A 27,193-nucleotide genomic window follows, 5' to 3' on the forward strand; every position below is an offset into this window, starting at 1 on the left:
CAGCTAAGCTATTTATTAAAAGTCAGTAGAAAAACTGTACAGAGTCGAGGTGCAACAGGGAGACAGGCAGGTGCACGTGTGTACCTATGAGCGTGTGAGCTATCCACACACCCCAGAGCATCTACTACTAAGTGTGCTGCCCCCGTGGGGGGCATTGGATTCCACGCCCAGTGGCTGGGCCTGAGGCGGAGGAGCTGGGCCCTAGAAGCGGCCCAGCACGGTGGCTAACAGAGCCATGCGAATGTACATGCCGTTCTCAGCCTGGCGGAAGTAGGCTGCGCGGGGGTCGGAGTCCACTGCCACACTGCAAGAGAAGGAAAAGAGTTACCACGAAGCTCAGGATGGCCAGCCAGGACTGAACACCCTCCCACAGATGCCCCCGCACATCCTCAGTTTGGATGCTGTGTTACCTTATCTCGTTGACGCGGGGCATTGGGTGCATCACCACCATCTTCTTCTTGGCCCGGGTCATGATGTGGGGCGTGAGGATGAACTGGCCGAAGCACTATGAGGCAGACAGGGGCCTGTCAGCGCCTCGGGGCAGGGTGGCCATGAGGCCGTGAGCCTGGGTGCCCCCAGGTCCCCTCCACACCCGCATGATGTTATCACAACCAAGGGGCCCTGACAGAGCTCCAGGGGCCCAGTCTTGGCGCTTCCTCGGCCCTGGCACTCACAGCTTCGTACTCCTGGGCAGAGCCAAAGCGCTCCTTCTGGATCCGTGTCATGTAGAGCACGTCGGTGTCAGGCAGCGCCTCCTCGATGCTCTCAAATTCCTCCTGCAGGGTGAGGCAGAGGCAGGTGAGTGCAGCGCCAGGTTCTGCCTGCCTGACCCCCGTCCCCCATGGCCTCCCAGGGTCTCACCTGCTTGGTGCCACGGGAGGCCACAAAGGTCCACACACTGGGTGGCATGCGCAGGCTGGGAGGTGCCACGTAGCGCAGGCTGACTCGGTACTGGGTGAGCAGGCAAGCCAGGGAGTGCACTGTGCGCCCATGCTTCAGGTCCCCCACCATTGTGATCTAGGGGAGGGACTCAGTCACCAGGAGGCTCCCAGACTGAGCATCCTACTTCCCATCTCACAGCTTTTGGCCTCGGCACCAGGACGCAGGCCTCCTTGGTGCAGTATGGCCTGGCATAAAGGAACTACTTCCCAGCCGCCTCCCTCGCCAGACCTTCCCTGGGCAGGCCACCGCCCTCACCGTCATGCCGTTGACAGTCCCCAGCTCCTCCCGGATGGTGAAGATGTCCAGCAGGGCCTGGGTGGGATGCTCTCCCACCCCATCCCCAGCGTTGATCACTGGCCTCCGGCAGTGCTTGGCCGCCAGCTATGAGAAGGGGCACAGGGAAAGAGAATCCTGTCTTCTGCACCTCCCTGCCTCGGTCCCACTCTCCTTGGGTCCCCTCACCCATGTGACCCAACCCGAGACTTGTAGTCACAGAAAATGTCAGCGGAAGGGACCTCAGGCCCCTGGCACAGGTGCATAGGCCAGCCTCACCTCCACTGCTCCAGGCTGGGGGTGCCGAAGCACAACTACGTCGGCGTAGCAGCTCATGGTCTGCACGGAGTCAGCCAGGGATTCGCCCTTCTGGACAGAGGATGTGGCTTCCGAGAAGCTGAGCACAGCACCTCCCAGCCGGGCCATGGCGGCTGCGAAGGAGCTGCTGGTCCTCGTGCTCACCTCGTAGAACATGGAAGCCATCACCTTCCCCTGAGGATGGACAAGGTTCAACGTGTGTGTGTGTGTGTGTGTGTGCATCTTGGGGAACCCACAGGCTGCTGCTTGCCTTCCTCCCCCACCCCCCACTTACACAAGAGGGAAGCTGAGAGACTCCTTCCCCCCAAACCTCCCCATGAACTGAATTTCCACCGTCTGTGTCACTCTGAGCTGAAGGCTCTGCCTCCACAAGGCCATTACTAGGTGTTGGAGGGAGACACTCTCTCTCTGGGAGAAAAGGAAAGACCTCAGGTCTCTCCCCAAACACGTCTGCACACACCAAGTGACCAGGTAAGTGGGCAGCTACTCGAGGCTTTGTGAGTCAGCTGCATGTTGACAGGACAGACAGACATGGGGGACCCAGAGCAGCAGGCCCTTCCAGAGCAGAGAAGCTGAGTTACACTGGGAGGTCTGGACTCACATATGGGGCTTATGACAGGGGGCAGGAAGCCCTGCTGACAGGCCTGGATTCTCAGCTCACAGCCCTGGCCCTGACCTTGAGGATGTCGAGGCTCCGCTCCTTCTGCACCATCATACGCAGCGTGTGTGCCACATTAAAGAGGTGAGACATCTAAGAAAGATCCTGAGTCAGCTGGAAAGGAGAGGCCCCTGGAGGTCCTAGCCCCAACCTACCAAATCCTCAAAGCTCTGGGTGTTCCCACCCTCCCTCCCCCAGGCACCTGATCCTTGGTGAACTGCTGGACGGACAGGATATGTTGGCCCACTAATGAGTGCAGCAGGGGTGAGGTCTGGGGGTGCAGCAGGCCAGGGGGCCCCAAGTTCTGGGGTGACGCCTGTCTAGGTACTGGCTGTGGAGGGTAGCAGGTGCCATCAAGGGTTCCCATCAGCTCTGCTGTGAGGGACGGGGCAGAAGAGGCGGGTCAGAGGGCTCCTCCTACCCAAGCCAGATCAGAGGCCCCGAGGTGAGGGCGTGTTCTGGGGGAGTCTCTCACCTGGCTCAGCTGCCTTCCGGGACGCCTTTTCCTTTGGCTCCTCAGCTGCAAACAGGGCAAGAGAACGGACGGACAGATGTAAGCCTGCAGCAAGGTCTGTGAAGAGCCCCGTTCCCCCAGGACCGAATCAGTGTCTGTTAAACTGACTCACACCACAGTAGCTCTAGCAGGTTAGGAGAGAGCAGGAAGTACTAGCAGCTCTGGAGACACACACATGATTTCCCATGGGGGTTGTGTGTGAGCAGTGGTCCCCTCCCTGGGCCCTCCCAGGTGGCAAAGGGGTCCTAGGGAAGGGGAATGGCCAGGCTCACATCAATGGGCCACCTGGATTTACCCCATGCTCTGCTGCCCCGTGGGATCCCAGCTCCCGGGCGCAGGAATGAAGCTGCCCACGACAAGAAAGGGCCTATGAGAAGAGGCTGGGGGACGCCTACCTTACGCTGGGCAGATTCAGGCAAAGGCGGGTATAGTGGGTCAGACTAGGGTGTGGGGATGGCGGGAAAGACAAAGTAGGTAGACAAAGAAGGAGGTGCTTGGAGAGGGGGGCCTGGATCAGTTCCTAGGCCACTGAGCCCCCAACCCTGGTCCATCCAGGACTCTGGGGGTGGGGGGCAGAGAGGAGCCTGTCCCTACACATCTCTAAGTCCAGGTGGCCCACCCTCCACGTAATAGGACGCTCTCTTACCGGGCAGACCTGGGTCGGAGGCTCGGTGGATCCGGGGTGGCAGGTGGAAGCGGCCATCAGGAAGCCCTGGGATGCCCCGGCGGGGCCTTTCCGGTGTCTGGACAGAAAACATCGGTCTAGTGTTTTGAAAACTACTGACCCAACCCCTTCTCAAATTCACCCATCATGAAAAGCCAGACCGCTCCCTCTTTGCATGGCCTCCATTCTCCATCACCTCCCCTCGTCACTACGCTGTCCCCAACAGGGACAGACACACTGGCCTTCTAGAGCTGTGTGCTAGCCCCATGATGGGCCCCAGCTAGAGCTCTGGCTGGGTTAGCGGGTTTATGTTTCCCAGAGGTAGCCTCCTAAACTGGGAGTTACTGTGTTTTGCAGGAAACAGAGAGAGGTGGGCATTTTAACTGTCAAGTGCAGAGCCTTCTGCCCCTGAACCACCAATGAAAACGTTCAAGCCCTTAGCCCATCCCTGGCCGTGACTCCCGACACTCCCGCCAGCCCCGAGCAGCGTGTGTATGTACCGTGGTGACCTCGCTGGTGGCAGGCGCGGAGGGTGTGAGCTGGGGAACAGCTCCCTGAGGCCACTTGCGCACATCCTGTCCGTAGCCTGGGGGCACCAGAACCTGCAGACAGGAGCGGGGGATCGAGGAGAGAGCCTGGCTGGATTGTGAAGGAATGGAAGCCAGCAAGGAGAAAAATGCCCTGGGGGACCTGTGCCCACGCTCGGAGAGAGCAGCTGGAGAGGACAGTGGACACACAGATGGGCTGTGCTGGGACGAAAATGACACAACTGGGGTTGGGCACAGGCCACACACACACCTGCCCATCAATATAGGCGACCTCTCCTCGCAGGACCACGCGTCGGATGGTGCCTTTCACCTTCTGCCCCTCAAAGGGTGTCCAGTGGGCCTTGGAGAAGGGCATGTGGCTGGGGACTGTCCACTCATGCTCCAGATCCACCTGTCCAGAGTCGTGGGTTGTGTTAGGGCAAGGCCGTCCCGTGGAAGAGACCACGGGACAGAGTCCCCCGAACCGGGCTACCCCCACACCTCCACGTAGGTGTCCTCTTGTGGGGGCAGGTGGAAGATCCGCCGGGGGTTGTGGTGCAGTCGCTGCAGCAGGTCGTCCAGACTGAGCCGGCCCTCGCTCACAGCCGTCAGCAGCAAGGGCAGCATGGTCTCGAGCCCGGGGAAGCCAGGGGGCGGCCGGGGCCCACACTTTTCCTCCAAGGTATGGGGGGCTGGGAGAAAGAGCACTGCCCTCAGCACCAATCATCCCACGTCTGGGAAGTCACACCGACCACCAGGACTGCCCCTTACTCCCAACACTAATTTTGGGGAATCAGAAAACAGGGAAACAGGGACTACTGCCATCCCTTGGGGCCACACTCTTTACCCATATTCTCTCATTTACAATTTTGCTCATTCATTCTTCCGATGAACATTTATCGAGCGCCTATCACAGACCAGGCAATGTATAAGAGGGTGGGGTGCTACACAGGTCAAGTCCCAGTCTTCACGGCGCTGGGGCCCTGGCCCAGACCCCCTGAGCGGGGGCACCGGCCCGGCTGGGCAGAGGAGGTACACTGTGGGCCCTCTCACCATGGTCCGAGGCAAAGCAGTCGATGACAGCCATGTTCTCCCACAGGGCCTCCACGTCCTGGCGGGAGCCAAGCTCAGGCCGGACCTCTGCCTTCCCAGGTCCCAGGCGCTCCAGGTCATCACGGCTCAGGAATAGGTGGTGGGGCGCCACCTCGCAGGTCACTGGCAGCCCTCGTGCCTTTGCGGCTTTAATCAGCAGGATCTGGGGGGAGAGTGGGGAGAGCTAGAGGAGTGCCTCTGTGCCCTGCCCCACAAAGCCCCCGCAGCCAGGAAGCCAAGGGTTCTGGCTCTAGGCTAGCCCGACCTTCCACTGCCCCCAAGGACTCCCCTGACCTCCTGGTGTGACTAGGAAAGTAACAGGGGCCCCAGGACCTCCGGTGGATCTCACCTCTTCCTTCCGTGCCACGTGACAGATGTGCACTGAGCGCTGGGTCAGCTGAGCCACCATGAGGACGGCGGCCACACTCTGCCGCTCTGCATGGGCCACAATGGGGAGGTGGCAAGGCCACGTCTCAAAATGCTGGGGGCAGAAAGAGCTGTCAGGGAGCACACAGAGCCATTGATTCTCCGTGCCCATCAGAGCCTGGAGCCCTCAAAGAGCCCTCGTGGCTCCTTGCCGCTGTCAGCCCAGTTCGTGGGCCCTCCGGCCTGCAGCAATTGGCTGGCCGCCTCCTCCCACATGCTCACTCCCTACCTCCATCCACTGGGCCACACTGTCCAGCCGCAGCTCAGAGAAGGTCTCATTGAGGTAGAGCTTCAGCCCTGCCGCTGACCCCGCCACAGCACCCAGGGTCCCTGCGTTTTCTGACGAGGCTCCGAGGAATAAGGCAAAGTCACAGCGGGCGCCAGCCTCTGCCAGCTGGAGAAGATACATGATGCAGGCCCATTGGCATCCGTGCCAGCCTGGGCCCCTGGGCAGGGGCAGCGGGAACAGGGCTCAGGGAGGTGGCGGAGGCTGGTGGGGCCACGTGGATCACCATGATGCAGGAGTGCAAAGGCTCACCTTCTGGGCCAGGGCCAGGGCAGGGGCATCGATGATGGGGGGCCGGGTATTAGGCATGGCACACACCATGGTGATGCCGCCGGCCAGGGCAGCAGCTGTGCCTGAGGCAAAGTCCTCCTTGTGTGTGCCACCTGGCTCCCGCAGGTGCACGTGGACATCAATCAACCCTGGGAGAACGTGGAGGCGGGAAGATCAAAGGAAGATTCAGGGACACAAAGGACTTCGAGGAGGTGAGCTGAGGCAGCAGGAAAGTACAAGTGGGAGGTGCAAGGCTCCTCGCTCAAGGGCACCACAGATGGAGGAATAACAGAGCTCAGAGGGACAGAGACTCTGGGACCTCCACGCTCTACGCAGCCCAGGGCAGGAAGCGGGCCCGCAGCCACATTCCTCATGCCGGGTTCTCTGTGCCAGCTGTACCTGCGTGCAGAGCCAGGTTCTCCTAGGAGTTGACTTACCTGGTAGCCGCACAAGCTTCTGGGAGGTCATGCAGTCGACGTGCACCTTCATAGGAGGGGCTGGCCCGATCTGGCCCAGGGCCTGCAGGTAGAAACCGTGGTCAGCTCTGACGTAGGGCATCCTGGGAGTTGTAGGTAGGGAGGGGTTTCTCACAAACCCGGCGCCTGCCTCTCTGCAGCCACAGAGCTGGCTTATTAGCACAGCTGCTTCACACTGAGGTTTCCTGGCCGCACAACACGCTCACTTCTCCCTCCTCCCCCATTAACACTGGCTGTCTCCCTCCTGCACCCAGGTCTCAGTTACCTCCACAAATAGTTTGGTGCATTTGATGTCAATGATGAGGGGCACGGAGAAGTCAGCGGCCAGACGTCGGGTACGGTAGCCCTTGGTGACGAAGGAAGACAGACGGCGGCCCCCAGCGCCACGCATTGACAGGTTAATCACGAGCTCAAAGTGATTCTCAGCCAGCTGCTCCAAGATGCTTCGCTGTGGTGGGCACTCCCCATCCACTGCTTCCTCAAAGTGCCAGTCAACAGCTGTCACCTGTGGCCCAGAGAAAAGGTCAGAGGTCAGGAAGCCCAGCCTGGAGGGGAGGTGGCTCAGGGCCCATTAGGAGAAGACTGAGGACCCACAGGGTGGGGACATGGGCCACCTCTACTTGCTGGTGGCACAGTCTATTTCTTGACAGGAAAGATATCTCTAAACTTGGTTTCCAAGGACTCTGTGCAGTATGAGCCCCCCCACCCCCCCCACACACATACATAGAGACCAAATTCTGGAAGAGAATTTACCAGAATGCTTTGCTGCATATTCTACTTTCTCTGCATAAAGTATATATGATTTGTCTAGTAACGATAAAAACACAGGAAGAGGGAGAATTCTCCGGTGCTTTCAAACCCTTGCAGGAGGCAGTGCAGCGCGGGCCGTGTTGCCCCCCCCCCGTACCTTGACGCCATGCTCCGTGTAGAAGTCAGCTGTGCCCAGGCTGGCGTAGAGGCTGTAGCCCAGGCTCTCCAGCAGCCGCACAGTGGGGAGCAGCTCACTTTTGTTCTGGACCAAGCAGAAGGAGGATGAGGTTGTGTTTCTCCCATCTTCCACTCCAAGGTCAGGCCATCTGCCCCCATCTCTCTGGGTGTCCCCCTTGGACGTTGTACCTTATAGCTGCCAATGGTCAGCAAGATGTTCTTCTTGGGGATCTTAAAGCCGGTGCTTAGCATGGCCTTGAGGTAGGCCTCACAGCGGCTCTCCCCAAAGCCAGCCACTTCCCCAGTGCTGGTCATTTCCACGCCCAGCACCACGTCAGCACCCGCCAGGCGGGAGAACGAGAACTGGGGCACCTGAAGGAGCAGAATGTGCAAGAGGCTGAGGTGTGAGGGACCCGCCTCCCCACAGTGGGAGAGGCAGCGCCAGCCCCCTTTCCTTGGCCCCGCCCTGCTGTTCCCTCACGCTCCCGGGCCTTCCCTCCACTATTCCCTGGCCTTGGTACAGGCTCCTCGACAAGCTCTGCAACTCGGCACCCTGCCCACCCTTCAAGGCCTAATTCAAACGCCACCTCTCCTCTCATGCCTTCCCAGGTCACCCTTTTTGGAAGTGGCACCTGCCATGTCTAAACTCCTTTGGCATTTTGTTTATACCTCTATTATGTGGGTTTATTACAGACTGTTCTATAAACAAGCTGTTTTTGGACCCAACTTCTCTTGCCTCCCATTTCAAGAGTGTAACTCCTCCAGGGGTGTCCAACTTGTGGCCCATGGGCCACATGCAGCCCAGGATGGCCATGAATGAGGCCCAACACAAAACTGTAAATTTACTTAAAACATTATGAGATTTTTTTGTGTGATTACGTGTCACAATATATTTAATGGGTGGCCCTGGACAACCCTCCTTCTTCCGATGTGGCACAGAGACACCCGGAGGTCGGACACCCCTGAGAGGGGTGAGGCCCCCATCGCTCCCACGGCCAAGCAAGGCCCAGCCCGCAGTCCGTGTTGGGTTGACTTGTTGACTGACAACCTGTGTGGTGAGGGAACTCTGTCCTGCTGTCTGTCCTACCGTCTCCCTGCTGCTGACCACGAACCTCAGAGTTTCAAACCTCCTTACCTTGACCCCCACGACTCCAGAGCCGGTCATGAGCCCCACAGGCTCCACCTCTTCCCCCATGATGACCCGTGTGGCCAAGGCGACTAGGTCAACACCCAGCGTCTTGGAGACGAAGGGAAAGGAGCGAGAGACACGCACGTTGCACTCGATGACTTTCAGCTGGTCATCCTGGGGCAGAGGAGATGGGTCAGGCCTTCCACAGGCTGGGCTTGCGGACACTACCCTGCGGACCTCAGCTCCTCCCCTCATTCACTGTTCTGGGGGGAACCAACCAGGAAAGAATCCCTGCCAATACCACAGACCCTGGCTGTAACCGTGCCCTCCAGCCTGCCTGCCGATTTCCATGAGGGCAGGAGAGTGCAGGGCTTCCTGGCACAGGGGCCCTTTAGTCCCTTCCTTTAGCCCCATCCTCCTACCTTGGCAATGAGCTGCAGATTGAAGGGTCCCGTGACCTGCAGCTCCTGGCCCACGGCATGTACGATGGCTTGGATCCGCTCCAGGGTTTTGGCAGTGATGTCTTGTGGTGGGGTCACCAGTGTGGCATCCCCTGAATGCACGCCTGCGTTCTCCACGTGCTCAGAGATGGCGATGGCCACCACCACACCATCACAGGCCACAGCGTCCACGTCAATCTCCTAGTGAGGAGTGGCACGCGGGGCAGTGTGATGTAGGGCAAGGGCCTTTTTCTTCTGCCACTTGCCCCAGGGTGGTCCTTCCTTTAAGAGCGTTGGTATAACCCATCCTTCCCAGCTCACTCTGCCTACAGATTTCTGTAGGACCTGAGAGACGGAGAGCCTCCTCTAGGGCTGGGAGCCTGCCCTCAGACACTTCTTGGTCTCCAGCCTCCTACCTTGGCCTCCTGGATGAACTTGGAGATGACCACAGGGTGCTCCTTGGAGACGGCTGCTGCACTGCTCAGGAAGCGTTCCAGGTCCCCATCAGAGTAAGCCACGTTCATAGCAGCACCACTCAGCACATAGGAGGGGCGCACCACGCAGGGGTACCCCACGCTCTGGCAGAAGTGGCGAGCGGACTAAGGGCATAGGGAACTTAGCTAGATTGGTCACACTCCCCCAAGACATCCTTCAGCCTCCCACCAGGCCCCAGCCCACCTCTAGGTCACTGAGTTCCCTCCACTGAGGCTGGCTGATACCAATGGTGTCGAGGAGCCGGGAGAACTTGAAACGGTTCTCAGCTGAGTCGATGGCCTCAGGGGAGGTGCCCAGCACCCGGCACTGCTGCCGATGCAAAGCCATGGCCATGTTGTTGGGCAGCTGCCCGCCCATGGAGAGGATGACGCCTTCAGGGTTCTCCAGCTCATAGATGTCCATCACCACCTTCAGTGCAGGAGGAGAACCAAGTGGTGGTAACAAATGGGGTCAGGGACCTCAGCCTTCTGGCCCATGCTCCTCACCTTCCATGGAAATCCCCGTACATTCCACAGCTTCCTAAGAATCTTAGGTCAGCCAGCTACTCCCACCTGACCCTGGCCACTCAGGCTAAGGGACGGCCTTCAGCCCTCTCACCTCAAAAGAAATCTCATCGAAGTAGAGTCGGTCACACATGTCGTAATCAGTGCTGACTGTCTCTGGGTTGTAGTTCACCATGATGGTCTTATACCCCATCTGCAAAGGAGAGGGGATGATAGTAGGTGCCAGGTGTTGGAAAGGAGACATGTGTCCTGGTGGGACACAAGATAGGCGAAGGGGACCCCACCCCCAACCCAAAGCCCTACAAAAGACGTAAAGAGTAGCAATGAACAGAAAGTGCCAGGATTAAGCATGGGTGGAAGACACGCTCTGCAGCTGAACAGAACAGCAGAGAAAACAGCATGGAAGACTGGTTCTTGGACCTTTCGGAGCTGCTGGATGCAGCCCACAGCACACCAGTCAAACTCGACGCTGGAGCCGATACGGTAGACGCCAGAGCCGAGGACCAGGACGTGAGGCGTTCGAAAGGTGAGGTCATGGGTGGTGCTCCAGTAGGTCAGGTACAAGTAATTTGTCTGGGCTGGCCACTCGGCTGCCACGGTGTCGATCTGTTTCACTGCTGGGCAGATCCCTAGCTCCTGACGTAGCTTGCGAACAGCCAGCTCTGTGCTAAAGGAGAAAGGGCAGAAACATGGGCCCTGGGAGCAGGGTACAGACTGAGCAGGGGAGGGAGACCCCAGGGCAGGGATCACAGAGGAAGATACCCTAGGGGATGAAGAACAGAGGCCTCCAAAGCTCCCCACTCTCCCTCCTTTCTGAGGGAGAGTTCACTGCCCCATGTGTCTCAGCCCGAGGTCCTCACCGCCACCTCTCACCTCAGAACCGCGAGGGCAATCTGCTTGTCTGAGAAGCCAAGGCGCTTGGCCTGGTGCAGCAGGCCTGGGGGCAGGGGCTGCCCACGGTGCTGCTCCAGCAGCTGGGCGTGCGCAACGATCCGCTTCATGCGGTGCAGGAACCAGCGGTCGATGCGTGTGAGCTCGTACAGGCGCTCCACCGAGTAGCCAGCCCACAGAGCAGCTGCCACCACGAAGATCCGCTTATCGGTCGGAGTCTCCAACTCCTAATGGGGAGAGGGCACACAGATGGAGACGAGGGATTGTGCAGAGGTAGGAGATGGCAGGATTTGAGCAAAATGTTCCCAATCTATTGTCAGCACCTCAAAATGCCTGAGCGCATGACTGCCATCATCTCAGAAAGGGGAACTGCAGGCCGCAGCAGAGGCTCCGCAGCTGCAAAAGCCTGGACACAGGTCCTGGCTCTGCCTCTTGCTGCCTGTGGGGCCTTGCGTGCATCCCACAACCTCGCCAAGCCTCAGCTGCCTCATCTATAAAGACAAGACTAATGACACATCCTCATATAATGGTAATTGAGATGACACTACACCATTCTCAGCAAAGAGAAAACAGCGAGTGTCCGCAATGATTGCTGCCACTATTACTGCTAACGGGCTCTTGGGCCGGGGACAGAGAGTAGCAATGTCCATTTTAGGGGTGTCGCCAGGGAGAGGGGGGCACGTACCATATCGCTGACTGGCTTTACTGTGTGATCAAAGCCCACACAGTTCTCATCCACCATGCGCAGAGCCTTCTGGAAGGCCTCCTCAAAAGACCGCCCAATGCCCATGACTTCACCTGGAGACACAGGATGTAGACACTGAGCGTCTGGTGTTGGGGGCGGGGAGCTGCCCAGAATGTCTATGGTCTGCAGTCAAATCTCCAGGTGGTTCTCGAGTCCAGTCCCACGGTGGTGGGATTCATGGTGTTTCATTAATGAAAAAGCTTACACTTTCCGCCCTTGCCCCTACGATTTTCGTGTTTGGTTTATCAGTGAACATGGAACTAAAATGCCCCAAACGGGCAAGCAGATATTGGGACACGTTGCAGTTTATCACAGCGGCCCAACCACTGACGGTGTCTGGTTTGCTCTTTGATGTGAGGACGCCATCTGGAATCTGACTTATCCCTTAGAACTTCAAAAAGTCTGGGTCCTAGGAAGATGATCCTGTTTACTCACTGAATCTACCCAGAGCGAGTCACATTTATAACTGGCGCTTGAGAGTACTTCTTCCTGGACTTCTGTCACGTGTAGGTTTCACACAGGATTACAGAGCACATGTAATTGCCACCCCGCTGTTTTTCCTCATCATAAGCCTGTCCCCACACTGCTTTGCGGCCATGTTATCGGCAGTTTAATTCCTGCATGATTTACCCCAATTTAACTGCTCGCTTACTTAAGGACACGTAGCTTTGAAGTGCTTATCCTTCTAAGCGAGACTGAGATGTTTTCTGTGCTTTGGATTACCTCCTTAGGATAAATTTCCAGAAGTGCCAGGGCAAGAGGTAAGACAAATTTTCTGGTTCTTGGTACATATTAATTGCAGGAGAAGTTTGAGCTTTATAATACAAAGTTTAACTAAATTTCTAAGAAGTGTGTACAATCATTTGAAACAATTTTTGCTAATGAGCAAAAATATGAACTCATTTACCTAGATTTCTATTTACTAATAAAAGGGAGCCTCCCCTGAGTTTGCTTACTGATTTCCTCTTCTGTAAGTTTTGTTCATGTCTTCTGGCAATTTACCCTACTGTCTTCAAGTATTTCTTACCAAGTGTATTTTTTATTGACAATGCCATTTGTTTTTATAAAAAGAATTTACAACACAAAGGTGCTAAGAGTAGTGTTAAGGAAGTGGAATATGAGCGATTTTTTAACTCCTTTATAATGTGGTTATATTACAATAGCTTTTATTTTGGGTAAAAGAAAAACCCCAAACACTCACCCTTGCATGCCTAGAAAAATCCTAAAATCATATATACCTCCAAACTAGTCTCTGTGTAACATGACAGGTGACTGATCGGTTAAACCGTCTTTTCTAGTTTCCCCATGATAGATGTATCTTATTTGTATCATAAAAGTTACCAAACATCACGTTCCAAGAATACCTGAACAGACAATAAAACACTGAAATGTCTCCTCTAGGAATCCAATCTCTGACTGTCCTACTTTCAATCCACTTCTTTTCACCACAATTTAATTATGGCTTTGTTCCCATGTTTATTACAATTTTCATATAACAGAAATTCATCTCCAGAAGGAACAACTTGGCAGTCTTGTAAGATTTCTAAAAATTCTGAAATAATATCTGCGCTTAAAACTTGACTTGTTTCATTAAAGGCTACTAGTGCTCTTAATGGAGATCGGAGCACAAGACGCGTGCTCGTCCTTAGCTGGTGGCACTCCGGTTCGTGCACGTGGCTGTTTGGGCTGCAATGTTTGGAGGACAGCCTGTGGCAACTTAGAAGGACACCACAGGGAAGCGTGCTGACTCAATCCCGGCGCGCTGCACCGCTGCTTGCAGGCTGCCCTCTACACCCATTCGCTGTTCCCTACTGCACTTGTTTTTGTGAAAAAGATCTCTGAAATCCTGCTCTGATCTTATACGTTAAAAAAAAAATCTCATTTAATGGCCATGGCAGAAAGCGCCCAGAGAAGGAGGTATGCGAAGAATGCCTACCACCGTGCTGACTTGGGTTTAGAGGGTTTGTAGCAGCCACTGTCTGGCCCAAGCATCAGAATTTAAACTAGCAAAGAAGCCGTCACTGCCACGAACAGCCTGAGGGCCCTGGGCAAAATGCCCCAAAATGCTGTGGATGGAGTTTCACGGAACTGGCCGCCCTGTAAGAGAGGAGCACTAGCGACCAGGTCTAGTTTTCAGTTCTTGGCGCTGCACTCTATTCGGCCACAGCACTTTCCTTTTGTGGGCACCTCGGATACTTGACGGTAAAATGACAGCGATGAGACCACCCTGAAGGCTATCACCCCCTCCCAGAGACTCTGACCTGCCACCTGGGCGTGCAGGTGACGTGTGTATTCTGACATAGATTTCCAGATGCCTTTCTTTGATCCCCACTCCTAACAAGAACTACTATTCTAGTTTGAAATGTTCCGATTAGCTCTGAGAAACTGTTCCCAAGAAGCTGCTGATACAGACGCTGAAAGGCCACATCAGGGAATGAACTCTATGATGTTCTAGATTCATGAGACCGGTGGGACCCTGTGGGATGATTGGGGGTGGGGCAGGGGGGCACGGTCTCTTGGGGTGTGTCTCTCACCAACGCTCTTCATGCAGCTTCCGATCTTTGTGCTGACACGGAGGAACTTGCTGAGGTCCCAGCGAGGAATCTTCACCACACAATAATCCAGGCTGGGTTCAAAGGCTGCAGTGCCCCCCGTCACCGAGTTCCTGGAGCCGGCAGGTAGGGGTGCCAGAGGACAGAGCAGAAGATATAAAGGGTGAGTTTCTGGATAGCTCTCTCCATCTCCATATATCCGGGCCAGTGTTCTCATTATAATCCCGGCCCTTAAATGTCTCCTTTACCTCCCTGATCCCTCCCCCAACCTTGTACCTGAGATCAGGCAGAGGGATGCCCAAAGCCAGTTTGGCTGCCACATAGGCCAGTGGATAGCCTGTTGCCTTACTGGCCAGCGCAGAGCTGCGAGAGAGCCTGGCATTCACTTCGATGATGTAATACTGCAGAGAGAGAGAACAGAGGGTCACCAGGTAACTGGGTTAGAAGGCCCACCTAGAAGAGATCTTAGAAAGGCAAGCAAATAAAGCCCTTCCCAAAGGGATGCTAGCAAAAGCGCCCTACTCAAGGCCCAACCCTACCAAAGACAATGCTGGCTTCTACTCGAGTCTGTAGCACCAAAAAGCCCCTTGGCCTTGAGGCCTCAAAATTATGGGAGGAGGCCCAACAGCTAGAATGTTAGCCCCGGGACCCAGAGTCTCACCTGCTCGGACTCGGGGTTCAAGGCATACTGCACATTGCACTCCCCAACAATTCCAAGGTGCTGGGTCACCTTGATGGCCGTCTGCCGCAGGAGCTGGTACTCTCTGTCATTCAGTGTCTGGCTTGGAGCCACCACTATGGACTCACCAGTATGGATGCCCAGCGGGTCCAAGTTCTCCATGTTACACACCTGTAAAGGGAGGGTCCCACAGAGGTCACTGCCAAAGGGGGTCAGGACACAGGAGGCTCATCCATCCCGGATCTGAGGGACATCGAACCCTCAAAGGTCTCAGCCCTGGCCTCTGTTCTTACAAGAGCTCACACCGTCCAATACTACTCCCGCCCCGTCTCCATCACTCACCGTGACACAGCTGCCGTAGGCGTCTCTCACCACCTCATACTCGATCTCTTTCCATCCTTTCAGGGACTTGTCTACCAGGACTTGGCTGGTATGGGCAAAAGCTGGGGCCACGAGAGCAGAGAGCTCCTCCCTGTTAGATGCAAAGCCAGAGCCCAGACCACCTAGGGCAAAGGCCGCACGCACCAGCACAGGGTACCCCAGCCGCTCGGCAGCTGCCTGGGCCTGCAGTGACAGAAGAGATGAACCAACAAGTCAGGCCTTGACCGCCTGCTGCACGGAGGGCACGTGGACCCAGACAAAATGAGATATAAAGAAAACGACATCGCTCTGCCTCCCTCCAACCACCTCTCAAACCTGTTCGAGAGAACTTGCTGCCTCACTGGGGGCCACATGCTCCCCAATCTCTGCCATCCTGGAGGCAAAGGCGCGCCGGTCCTCAGTCAGCTCAATGGTCTCCACGGGTGTGCCCAGGACTCGGACACCATACCGAGCCAGCACCCCGGCCTTGGTCAGCTCCACACCACAGTTCAGCGCTGTCTGGCCCCCGAAGGTCAGTAGTATGCCGTCTGGGCGTTCGTTGCGGATCACCTGCGGAGGGAGAGGGAGGGGCAGCAGGCACGGAGACCTTGGGGTCAGGAAATGCAGCGAAGGTGTTTAGAAACCTAGCGTGACCACCAGATCCCCCGCCCACAGGGGCTCCCTCCTCAGTCCCGCCTTACCCCAGTCATACCTGGGTGACGTAGTGAGGGGTAATGGGGAGGAAATAGACCTTATCGGCCAGCCCCTGGGAGGTCTGCACTGTGGCAATGTTGGGATTGATCAGCAGTGTCTGAATGTTTTCCTCTTTCAGGGCCTTGATCGCCTAGGGAGACAGAAACTGCATGTCAGCCTTGGCTGCAGAAGCAAGACTGTAAACATTCTCGGGCGGGCATCTCTCTTCCTCTTCTTCCTCCCTCTTCTCTTAGTCCCTGACAACCAACTCCTATCCCTCTGCCCCTCCCCTTTCTGCATATTCCCCAGACTGCCTCCTTCGTTTTCTCCCCACAACCAATGTTCATCCCTTTCTCCCTAAGACTCTATCCACTCCGGAGGCTCACACACCCAGAGGGGTGGGTGGACATGACTTACCTGTGAACCTGAGTAGTCAAACTCTCCAGCTTGGCCAATGGAGAGGCCCCCTGAGCCCAGGATCAGAACCTTCCGTGGTGGTGGAAGCCCAGAGCCTGGTCTGGGAGTCCCAGGCGGACACAGGCGCTCAGCCAGTCGCTCTCGAACTACAGAAACAAAGAAAGTCATAGAGGCCGTGGCTGGATAGCTCAGTGGGTTAGAGCATCGTCCCAATACACCAAGGTTGCGGGTTCCCTCCCTGGTCAGGGCACATACAAGAATCAACCACTGAATGCATAAATAAGAGAAACAAATTGATGTTTCTCTCTCTCTCTCTCTCACCCTCCCTCTCTCAATCAATAAAATAAAAGCGAATAAAATAAAATAAAAGTCATAGACAGTTAGAGCTAAACATCTAAAAGAAATAATCTGGATTAACCCCCTTACTTTATAGAAGAATCCAAAATAAGTCACGCCTCTAATGAGTGGCAGAGTCAGAATCATGACTTAGGAGCTGCTTTCAGTAGAAGTAGTAGCAATAAATCATCTTAAATAAATCACCTTGGTTTGGCTGCCTCTCCAACCCACCCCCTTAACCTCCCAAACTTGTATCGGTACGTCCAGCCTAGAGCCAGCCCTGTTCTTCGTTCCACAACCCAGCTCCACTCAGGTGCCTACCTGTCTGGCCCGCAGGGTTTCCGGCTACAGCTTCTTTCACCGTTTCCAGAAAGATATCAAAAAGAAGCTCCATATCTGAAGGGCCAGCATGGTGCTCTGGGTGAAACTGGACACTGTCGAAGAGATTGGGTCACCAAACGTGTCCTCATCACTGGCCTGGGCACGGCAGCCCCGGAGGTGGGGAGACGGACAGTAATGGGGGCCCACTATTATGCTTTACTCTCCCTTTGATCTTCAAGTCCCAGGGGGCTTCAGAGCTGGACACATGCAGCCACCCTGCCAGAAGCACGCAGGCTCACCTGAAGAAGGGCAGGTGGTCGTGTACAATGCCTTCATTGGAGTGGTCATTGGCGTTGGTGAAGAGAGGAAGCCAGCCTGCTGGCAGTGAGTCTGTTTCCACAGCAAACCCATGATTCTGGGATGTCAGAAAGCAGCGCCCGGAGCCCACCAGCAAGCACGGCTGGTTATGGCCTCGGTTCCCGTACCTGGAGATGGAAGCGTGCCGGGTCACAGGCCCCTTTCGCCCACTGGACCGAACCCAACTCTTACTGATCTCAGCACTCTCAGCAGCTCCTGCTCTGTCCCAAGGCTAACAAACACCGACTCTGTGCCCATTCCCCAGACGCCCCGCCCCTCATGTTAGTAGTGCTGGCCCTTCCTCTCCCCATAAGTCCCACCTCATCTTGTAAGTCTTGGCCCCAATGGCTAAGGCCAACAGCTGGTGGCCCAGGCAGATCCCGAAGACAGGCCGGGGATTAGGCTCAGACAAGACACGGCTCAGTGCGGATATCACATTGGGATAGGCGGCGGGGTCGCCAGGGCCATTACTCAGGAAGAGACCCTCATATTCTAGAAAGGGCAGAAAAGAGGACATCCAAACCAGTATTCAACTAGAGATACACTTGAAGCCCTTACCATTTGAGCAAAAGCCCTCATCTCCATTGTCTTCACCGCAACTCATGTTGACTTTTAGCAATTACATCAAAGGACAGATTTTCCGCCCGTGCCGTTTGTCTGGGGTCCTACAGAGGCTCCAGCTACTCACCCTGGCTGTCCAACGCGTGGTTCCAGGGTACCACAGTGACCTCGGCCCCACGCTGGCACAAGCATCGGATCTGATTATACTTGAGGCCACAGTCCAAAGCAAGGATCCGAGGGGTACCCCCTGCATTGAATACCTGTGGCGCCTGGGAAATAAAGGGCAACAGTTGGCCACCGTGATCAGTGGGGACAGATACGCATACACCAACCCTTAACTTTTGAGGCCTCTTCTGATTCTCCCTCCAGTGTTCTCCCTGGCTATGGGCAGACGATAACTGCTGTGCTATAGCTCAGAACAGTCTCCCACTCTGCTTCTGTACCTCAGTGGAGACCTCTGGCACCAAGGGGCGGGCGTTGGGATCCACAAACGGCAGGGCTAGAGGCTCTGTCCCATCCTGGACCAGCTTTCCCAGCAGAGACCCTTGCTCTCGCAACTTCTTAGTCAGCTCCCGAGTGTCCACTCCTGTTGAAACAGCACACTCTGAGAACACACTTCCTAACTCAGTCACATGGGAGGTTAAGATGCGAGGAGCACTTCCATTCCACAGCCCTCAGCAACACACAGTTGTTCCATGGGCATCAGCATCCTGGGCTGTACTGATGAAACTGCACTACCAGGAGGGACGCTTGCCAAAGATATCACATCTGAATTGTACCATGACTCTAGATCTATCAGTTTAGATAGAGAAAGAACATGCTGCCCTGGCTGGTGTGGCTCAGTGGATTGAGTGCCAGCCTGCGAACCAGAGGGTCACTGGTTCAATTCCCCCTCAAGGCACATGCTTGGGTTTCAGGCCAGGTCCCCAAAGGGAGGTGCATGAGAGGCAGCCACACACTGATATTTCTTTCCCTTTCTCCCTCCCTTCCCTTCTCTCTAAAAATAAATAAGTAAAATCTTAAAAAAAAAAAAAAAAAAAGGAAAAAAACATATTAAACAACACCAAAAGAAAAACTGACCTGTTTTTGTCCAATAGGTTACAAGGCCCACAGATTAAAAAGATATAACCAAATGTAATATATGGATCTTGTTTAGATCCAGATTCAAATAAACTGTAAAAAGAAAAAAATTAGATAGCTGGGAAAATTTTAAACCCTGCCTGGATATTTGATGGTATTAAGGAATTACTGTTAATTTTTTCAAGGTATGATGTTGCCCTGACCAGTGAGACTCAGTGGGTTGGATGCCATCCTGCAAACCGAAAGGTCACTGGTTAGATTCCTGGTCAGGGCACATGCCTGGATTCCAGGCCAGGTCCGGTCCCTGGCTGGGGGCTTGTGAGAGGTCACCCATCAGTGTTTTTCTTTCTCTCTTTCTCCCTCCCCTCCTCTCTCTAAAAATAAATAATTTTTTTTTAAAAGGTGTGATGTTATTGTGGTCATGTTTTTGTTTTTTTAAAGATTTTATTTATGTACTTTTTTAGAGAGAAAGGGAGGGAGAGAAACATCAATGTGTGAGAGACACATGGTTGCCTCTCACACGCCCCCAGCTGGGGACCTGGCCTGCAACCCAGGCATGTGCCCCCACTGGGAATCAAACCAGCGACCTTTCGATTCGCACACTGGTACTCAATCTGAACCACACTAGCCAGGGCTTGCAGCCATGTTTTTAAAGGATTTCTTTTTTCATAAATATTTAACTATTTATGGATGAAATGATACGATGTCTGAGATTTCTTTCAAAATAATCTAGGGGTTATAGTAGTGGTGATGCAGTAAGTTTAGCCCTGAGTTAGTGGCTAAAGAAGCTGGGGGTTCATTAGGTACCTCTCTCCTTTTGTATGTTTCAAATTTCCCATGTGAGCAAGAGCTCAGTTCTATGCCCCAGACCCCAACCTAAGCCTTCAAATCAGATTCGTCTTATCACATCCTTGGAGTCAAGTCCCAATAGGACACAGAGATGTGCTCTCGCATCTTTTCATCCAGGCACCTGCGCTCTGCCCAGACACACCTGTGCTCGCACCGTACCTTGCAGGCCAGGTATGCCATGCTGCTGCAGCCACTCGTGCAGGGTGCGGCTGGCACTCCAGTGGCTGGGTGTGGGGCAACATTCTCCCACCACCAATCCTGCCACATGGATCCCCGAGGATTCAAACCACTGTTGATGGAAGGAAGAGACTGTGAGGAGCCTAGGGCCATACACCTTCCTATGTCATCTTCCCCTTGCACGGCACGGAGCCTTATATGGTACTTCAGCCACACTGAACTGTCGCTCCTTAAACACACCAAGCACCTCATGCTTTTGCCCTTTACCAGCAGTGCTGTCCCCCACACGAAATACTGAAAACACGGGCCCAGGGTGTCTGATTGTTAATTTTCCTTTTGCCTTCCTTTCCTTTTATCCAAAACTGAGATCACAAATCCCCTCCTGTGAAGCTATGTCCCTCACCCCACTAGAGCTTGTGCCTCCTCCTTAGAGCTCTCCTAAGCTCATTTCATTTCCATTGTTCTTGCTATTATGTGGTAATATGAATGTGTTTGCGTCTTTCTCACACAACTATGAGCTGCTGAAGATCAAGGTGACTGATACTTGGTAGCAGTCAATAAACATTGATTGAGTGCTGGGGAAGAAACAGTGAGCATGAAAAAAGACAAGGTCCTTAACAGTCACAGTGTCAATTTGTTACTTAGGGAGCATGAAAATAAACAAGGTAACATGTAAATAAACAAGATCATTATTACAGAGCGTGATAGAAACAGTGTGTGACAGGTAGATGTGCAATACCTTACTAAATAAAAATAGAGGTTCAGGGAGTAATACCAGGGATGATTACACCCTTCCCCTTCCTAGGGGATTAGTTTAAAAAGGTAACACAAGTTTGTCATCCAACAAATAAGCATTTAATAACCAAACAGAGAAACAAGTCACTTATATGGGAGGGAGTGACATATTCATGTTACATCTGCTTTGTGGAAGATTTAAAGAAAGGTGGATATTGAGACTGTTATTTAGGGATTGGAAGAACAGTTTGGCAGAACCCTCTGTGTCCAGGGCTTGTCTGCACATGGACAAGTGTGGTTGTAACACATGTGCCACAAAAGCATCCATGGTGGTCTGGTGGCCCTGGGAGGCCTCACCCTAGTTCTATCAGGGCCTCAATTCTCCAGGTTTCTTAAACCAATTTTGTCAGTATGTTTCCAATTAACAAAGCTGGAGATCGACAAATGTTGACTAAGACACTGCATTATAAACTAGAATGCCGTGTATTTATAGGTTTGTGATGAGGAATGGTACTTTCCAGGAATAACAAGTGTGTCCCTTACCTAGTTTCCTCTCCCATGTGGAAGGCAAACTAATAACTAAGGGTTAGTACCTGGAATCAGGACAAAACAAGTTTGAGAAAAATTGCATCTGGGCTATGGTGACTTCCCCTCTTGTGTTTTATTATTATTATTATTGTTATTATTATTATTATTGCTTGAACTCTCAGAGGGCAACTTAATTTACAAATTCCAGGAGAGGAGGTATATGGGAAACCTCACTGTGGGAAGAAGTTGAGTTTTCTTATCTAGATGTAAGAACTCTACTTAAAAGTGGTAGAAAATGAGGCAAGGTAAGGAAAGTAGGTTTAGAAAATAATCAATTTCATTGGTTTGAACGGACCTGCTGTCACTGGAGAGGGTGTGACCCTCGTTTCCGGTCTCTTTCCCATTGATCTATTTAATCTTAAAGCGTTGTTCCCTTCCCAGGACTCTGCTGCTAAAAAATAGTAACTGGTTCTTTTTTTGTGTCACTGGTTCCTTACCGAAGTCCAGACTCTGGCTTAGCCTCCAGCCACTGTGCTTCTCAGGGTACTTAACAAGCCCTGCACAGTACTCGTTTTATCACTTTGGTATCTTTGTCCACTCCAGGGTGCCTAGCAGAATGTCAATGTCTTCACTGCATTTACAGTTAATAATTACTAATTTGAAAAGGAGCATAGATAGAGAAAGCATCGGGTGTGGCTACCTTGCTGAGACCGAACTCATCCACTTCATCGGGGGGGATGCCATAGTTGCCGATCAGAGGATATGTCAGCACTAAGATCTGTGCTTTGTAGGAAGGATCAGTGAGGGCCTCGGGGTAGCCGACCAAGCCGGTTTGAAACACTGCAAGAAAGAGGCAGGTCTGGGGCTCAGGCAGGGCTCCCGTCAGATCACTGCCCCGCACGATGAGAACGCCCCAATGGAGGCTGCCTTGGCTGTGAGATATGAAAGGGGCTGGGCTGGGGACTTGGGCGCCGAAAGGCTGGGGGGAGGGGGCGGGGGGGTTGTGCAGGCGGGAAAATGGCGGGGTCTGGACAGGGCAGACTGGGCAAAGAGGGCCAGCAGAGATTGGGATGGGGTCGGCAGCCGGACCGGGCTTGCTTACCCACTTCTCCGGCAGTCGACACAGCGGCCCCAAAGGGCTGGCCCCGCAGGACCAACCCATCCTCCAACACCAGGGTCGCCATGGGAACGGAGCTCAGAGACGTGGGCAAACAGAGAAGCTGGAAGCGCAGCAAGTTTCTGCTTTTGATGGAACCACGTGAGGACTGTGAGGCCAGAATCCGTACACGTGGCTAGCGGCCCGCACCACTAGAGCACGTACGCGGCGGTAAGCGCAGGAGCCCCAGGCGCGCTGGGAAGCGGCAGACTGCGGCGGCGCGGGGGGCGGGCTGCGTGAAGGGTGGGGCTGACACGTAAGGGGGCGGGGCGAGGGCGGCGACCAAGTTGGCGGCGCTTTTCTTCCCAGCGCAATGCAGGGAGAAACCGGTAATAGAAAGCCGATACCCCCAAAGCAGTCTCTCCCACCCCAACCAAGAAACACGCAAAGCCAGGGCACCTAACCTAAACAGTAAAAAGAAAAAGTTTATTACAGTTAACAGCACAAATGGGAACTGGTACTAGTCCACTCCTGGATTGGAATATAACTGCAGCACTGTGCAATGTTCCATCTTCCTTCCAACCTCGACCTCGGCCTCGAGGAGGACCCTCTGGCCAGCCTGTATCGGAAGCAAATGTCCCTGGCTGGGCTAAGATAGATTGGGGCGTTCTTTAGGTCAGCAGGAAGACTTAGGTGGTTCATGAAGCCTTGGCTTTTCGGCGTTGGGTCCCCCAAAGCAGGATGGAGATGGATAATGTGGTGGATCCCAGGATCCCGAAGAACATAAGCAGCGAGAACGAGCCCTGGGAATAAAAGGATTAAAAAAAATCCTCATACAGGGTTACAGCAAGGGCTAGCTACATCCTAACACCCAGTCCTAGTATATCTACCCTCTCATCCAGGGTGATTCTCCTAGAGTTTCCTTCTTAGGTGATTTGCATCAGCTCCTGGTCTTTTGGCTCTTCTTTCTGAGAGGTTTTTGCTCTATGCATTTCTCTTAATCCTGATTTAATTTCTCACCTGGCGCATACACTTGTAGCCATGGAAGCCAACAGCACAAATACACTGCAAAAGACCTGGACCATCAGGCACACAAGATCCATTCTCAGGACATATTTCTGGGAGTCAGAGAAAAACAGAACATCACTGGATCTCATTAGATATTTCTCAAACATCTGCTTTGGATTCTCTCAATTGATTCTATGTCAAAGGAAAGAAGACTACAGATGTTCAGAACATAAATAATATTTTAAGACCTTTTATTTCCAAGGGGTTTGAGCCTCAGAAACTTAAACAAAAGGTGTGTAAGCAACTTTACTGTCTTTCTTGGCTAATGGGGAGAATATAAAGGAGGAAAGGCACGGCTCCGCAGGGTAGTTCAGTTGGTTAGAGCGACATGCGGATATGCCAACATTGCAGGTTCAATCCCTGGTCAGGGCTCATACAAGAAACAACCAATGAATGTAGAAATACGTGGATCAACAAATCAATGTTTCTCTCTTCCCCGCTTTTCTCTTCCCTCAAGTCGATAAAAATTTTTAAAAATTAAAAAAAGAATTTACATTAAAAAAAAAACACACCTAAAACAAAACAAAGGTGGAAAGGCAGTTCCCAAAAGGGTGGAGGTGAAACAGCATACCTGCGTCCCCAGTGCTATTGCAAAGGTTCCTTTGCCCTTGGCAGGTCTGATAGTCTGTGTAAGTGGTGACAAAATTCCAGGCATTAATACCTCCAGGACAGTTGACATCGTGCGGTAGTATCCTGAACACAACACAGACAGTCTTAATATGCAACCCAGAGTTGCTGAGCTCACAGCCCTGCCTATCTTTGATTTTCTCCTCAAACCCTTACCCTCACTCACAGAGTCTGGAGCTGGGTAAAGCCACGGAAGGTGTTGGCCAAGTCATCCTTGAGGGGGTTTGCTTGCAGGTCTCTGAAAAGCACACACTGTTAGCTCTGTGCTTTAGGAAAACATCCTGCTTCCATTCACACCTCTTCCTGGACTGATATTCCAGTTCTCATTCTGAGTTGTCCAAGTTTAGACATCAGCATTCAAACATCTTTTTAGGAATGCATTCTCAAAGGCTTTCCCATCAACCCTTCACCACAGCCACATTTTGGTAGGGAAATGACCACTTACATGATGACAGCAGTATGTGCCTGGGGAAAGTTTGGACCAGGGTCCTTCAGAGAACAGTTCTGGAGATCCAGCCTGAGGAAATAAGGTAATCAGTGTAACTTTATGTCTCTCCTCTTCATCCACTGTAGGCCAATGCAGCCCCTTTTCTGCTAATATTAGTTGAACACAGCTATGTTCAGGGCCACGAACTAAGTGCTGTAGTAAATATTTTAATTCTACACAGTCCAATTCAGTCACCACCAGCTAGCTACATGTAGCTACTTAAATTAAATTCAGTGAAAAACATTCAGCTCCTCGTTTGCACTCGCCATATTTCAAATGTCCAAGAACTACTAACATGTAGTTAACAGCTATGAAAGTACAGATATGGAACATTTCCATCATGGCAGAAAGTTCTTTGTATCTGACATATTGGAAGAAATTTGTTTCTTGTATAGATTAGTGGATCTCACATTATGATATGATTCTCAGATTCACAAAGGACCTTCCAATGGAAAAAAAAATTCAAATCACATAAATGAAGGTTTTTTCCAAATGCATTTCCTACCACAGTTTGGATGTAAACTACTGGAGATTAAGGACCCTGCCATATCATTTTCTTCAGTATCTATCACTGTATGTTCCTTTATTCTACATATATTTACTGAGTGCGTCCTAACTGCAAAAATTTGGAGTATCAAAACAACCCCTCAGTATCTTAGCTTTCAAAAGGCTTACAATGCAGTAGAGGAACAAGATGATCACCAAAAGTAAAAATAATATAAACATTAAATTATAATATGAAAGAAATCACAAGACAGTATACAAATAAATTTGAGTAGTGCAGACACTAAGGATTAGTGGAAGTAAAAAAATATTACTCTGGTATTTAGTAGTAGGGAAACTTCACAAAAGATGTTGCAGTTAAAGAATGGATATGCCTTTATGTGGTGGAGGAAGGCAATTTCAGGTAAAGAGAGAAGGCTGAACAAAGAAAGGCACAATGCTTTTGGAGGTAGATTGAAGCCAGACCTTCATAAAGGGTTTGAGTGGACAAATAGTTGGAATTCTAATTTTAAAGCCATAGCATGATAATGGAAGAAATTTGGTTTTCAGAAAGTTTAACACAGAGAAGTATATAGGTAGCTTAGAGAAAGAGGAGAATGGAAGCAAGACATGATATTTTGAGTCTGAAGTGAGGGTGCACTCAAGAGGAGATGTTAATAGGAAGCTAGAGGTACCTTGCTTGGAGAGAAGTAAAACCACACTAAAAAAGATCAACGTCGGTAGACACCTGCATGGTGGGTAAAGGTAAAGCTGTAATAATTAGGTGGATTCTCAAGAGGGTAAAGGGAAAAAATGCAGGGACTAACCTGGAAAAGAGGGCAGGAAGAGGAATGTGCCTCAAAAATAAACATGAATTAATCAGAAACGGAAAAAATAACACACATTAGCATAGTGTCCTGGAGGCTACGGGGTCTTTTCACGGAGACACACAGTAAACAATAGAAAGATATGATAATAAACAAACAAACAAAGATCTTTTAAAAACAAAGCCATAAAAGCCTTTAAAGTAAAACAGGCAAAAATTAAAACTTGTAATTCCAACCAGAAAGAACCACAGGACAGTTTACCTAGCCAAAAATGCTATAACAGATTTAAAAGACTGAGAATCGTGGTTAAGATGCCTCCAAAACATGCACAAATATTTATCCCAAAAGCCAATCAGGCAAGCCTTGATGAGTCTGGGTTGGGAACTCTTTTCCACTCTCCAGGGATGCCTTTTCCTCCCTCACCCCAGGATGGCGCCCTTCTGATTCAGGCAGCAGCGGGCATGCAACTTCAGCTCTGGTGTCTGCTCACAAAAAAAGGCCACTTCTGACAAATTTCGTACACTCCCCGGGCAATGGACGCATATCTGCAGAAGAAAGAAAACTATTAGGACTCTAGAAAAAAAAAAGCCAGGAACAAACAGGGATCAAAACTTAACTGCCAGTACACCTCTCCAGAATTCCTCTGCTACAGAGAAGGGAAGTGTCCTACCTTTACATCAGGTTTGACTAGAAGATGCGTTTCTTCCCAGGCGCCAAATCAGCGCAGTGGACTACGTCCAGGGAAGGCCCTCATCTTTGTGGATTACTATCCGAACACATTTATTACGTTCTCTCCAGTGACTTCTCAATCTGACAGCCCTGGTTCAGCCGGGTGTAAAAGGACTGCAGGTACACAAAGAACTCATCAAGCATTATAGAAAGTACAGTCCTGCCACCGCACGATAAACGACTTTCGTGCCTTGAGAGCCTGAGAAGACTCAAAGGACTCTTCTGTAGAAAGAATTCAGTTATTCAAAGATTAAGGAGCGAGGAGGTCAAAGTTCAAATGGATGTTGGCTGGGGCTAGGACGCTGGGAAACTTGCGCAGAGTGAGCAATCGTAAGCGGGAGCCAGCTGGGCTATACGGCTGGGAAGGCCTCAAGGGCGAAATCAGAGGTGCTGTCCCCCTGGGGGGAGCCGCGAACAGGCGAGCGCGACACCAGCTGGCCCAGCACCTCTGCTTCAGTCCGACCTCTAACTTGCTTCTGTACCTCGGGTAGCGCCAGATCCCTTTCCACGCCCAGGGCGAGGAGCAGGGCCGCAGCCCAGGGTAGCGGGATCGAAGAACTGCAAGGACCGCGAGGGGACATTTTTCTGCTCCCTACGTCCTTCTCAGCGGCTCGCGAGACTAGCGCGTGTGGCTCCGCCCCCCAGGGGGGCGTGG

General features: G+C 52.5%; 2 protein-coding genes across 6 annotated transcripts; both read right to left on the reverse strand.

Moving 5' to 3' along the window:
- CAD (carbamoyl-phosphate synthetase 2, aspartate transcarbamylase, and dihydroorotase) lies at positions 1-22,577 on the reverse strand. 5 transcript variants are annotated; one of them, XM_045189267.2, is made up of 45 exons: positions 22,324-22,577; positions 21,922-22,061; positions 19,941-20,070; positions 18,296-18,438; positions 17,980-18,121; positions 17,612-17,783; positions 17,234-17,419; positions 16,935-17,047; positions 16,278-16,423; positions 15,880-16,011; positions 15,504-15,737; positions 15,150-15,371; positions 14,790-14,978; positions 14,405-14,529; positions 14,111-14,241; positions 11,517-11,629; positions 10,814-11,058; positions 10,361-10,607; positions 10,035-10,133; positions 9,621-9,845; positions 9,359-9,541; positions 8,925-9,143; positions 8,509-8,676; positions 7,563-7,745; positions 7,354-7,458; positions 6,712-6,951; positions 6,408-6,489; positions 5,953-6,119; positions 5,644-5,808; positions 5,338-5,469; positions 4,950-5,151; positions 4,398-4,588; positions 4,168-4,308; positions 3,870-3,971; positions 3,352-3,448; positions 3,001-3,051; positions 2,667-2,711; positions 2,394-2,563; positions 2,210-2,284; positions 1,495-1,707; positions 1,198-1,323; positions 862-1,017; positions 675-776; positions 411-505; positions 1-304 (listed from the first exon to the last, which is right to left on the reverse strand). In XM_045189267.2, the coding sequence occupies exons 1-45, from the start codon at positions 22,403-22,405 to the stop codon at positions 202-204; spliced, it is 6,729 nt and encodes a 2,242-aa protein (XP_045045202.2). In that variant the 5' UTR covers positions 22,406-22,577; the 3' UTR covers positions 1-201. The 5 variants fall into 5 exon arrangements, with proteins under 5 accessions (XP_045045202.2, XP_045045200.2, XP_024408336.2 ...); XM_045189265.2 differs by having other exon boundaries at positions 2,394-2,566; XM_024552568.3 differs by lacking the exon at positions 3,001-3,051.
- Positions 22,578-22,782: 205 nt separating this feature from the next.
- ATRAID (all-trans retinoic acid induced differentiation factor) lies at positions 22,783-27,173 on the reverse strand. Its single transcript, XM_024552567.3, has 7 exons — positions 27,021-27,173; positions 26,233-26,354; positions 24,458-24,529; positions 24,179-24,250; positions 23,957-24,078; positions 23,338-23,435; positions 22,783-23,120 (listed from the first exon to the last, which is right to left on the reverse strand). Exons 1-7 carry the CDS (start codon positions 27,117-27,119, stop codon positions 23,016-23,018), a joined length of 690 nt encoding a protein of 229 aa, XP_024408335.2. The 5' UTR covers positions 27,120-27,173; the 3' UTR covers positions 22,783-23,015.
- Positions 27,174-27,193: the final 20 nt, after the last annotated feature.

The sequence above is a fragment of the Desmodus rotundus genome, chromosome 5, assembly GCF_022682495.2.
Source record: "Desmodus rotundus isolate HL8 chromosome 5, HLdesRot8A.1, whole genome shotgun sequence".
Lineage (NCBI taxonomy): Eukaryota > Metazoa > Chordata > Mammalia > Chiroptera > Phyllostomidae > Desmodus > Desmodus rotundus.

Coding starts and splice junctions, on each gene's coding strand:
- CAD (XM_045189266.2), bottom strand. CDS start 22,405: ATGGCGACCCTGGTGTTGGAGGATGGGTTGGTCCTGCGGGGCCAGCCC. Junction 9,144..9,358: donor AGTTCATCCAGGAGGCCAAG/GTAGGAGGCTGG, acceptor ACTCCTCACTAG/GAGATTGACGTGGACGCTGT. Junction 1,324..1,494: donor CCCAGCCTGGAGCAGTGGAG/GTGAGGCTGGCC, acceptor CCCTTCTCATAG/CTGGCGGCCAAGCACTGCCG.
- ATRAID (XM_024552567.3), bottom strand. CDS start 27,119: ATGTCCCCTCGCGGTCCTTGCAGTTCTTCGATCCCGCTACCCTGGGCT. Junction 26,355..27,020: donor GGGATCTGGCGCTACCCGAG/GTACAGAAGCAA, acceptor TTTCTTCTGCAG/ATATGCGTCCATTGCCCGGG. Junction 24,530..26,232: donor CAGAAGGGCGCCATCCTGGG/GTGAGGGAGGAA, acceptor TTATTTCCTCAG/GCTGGATCTCCAGAACTGTT.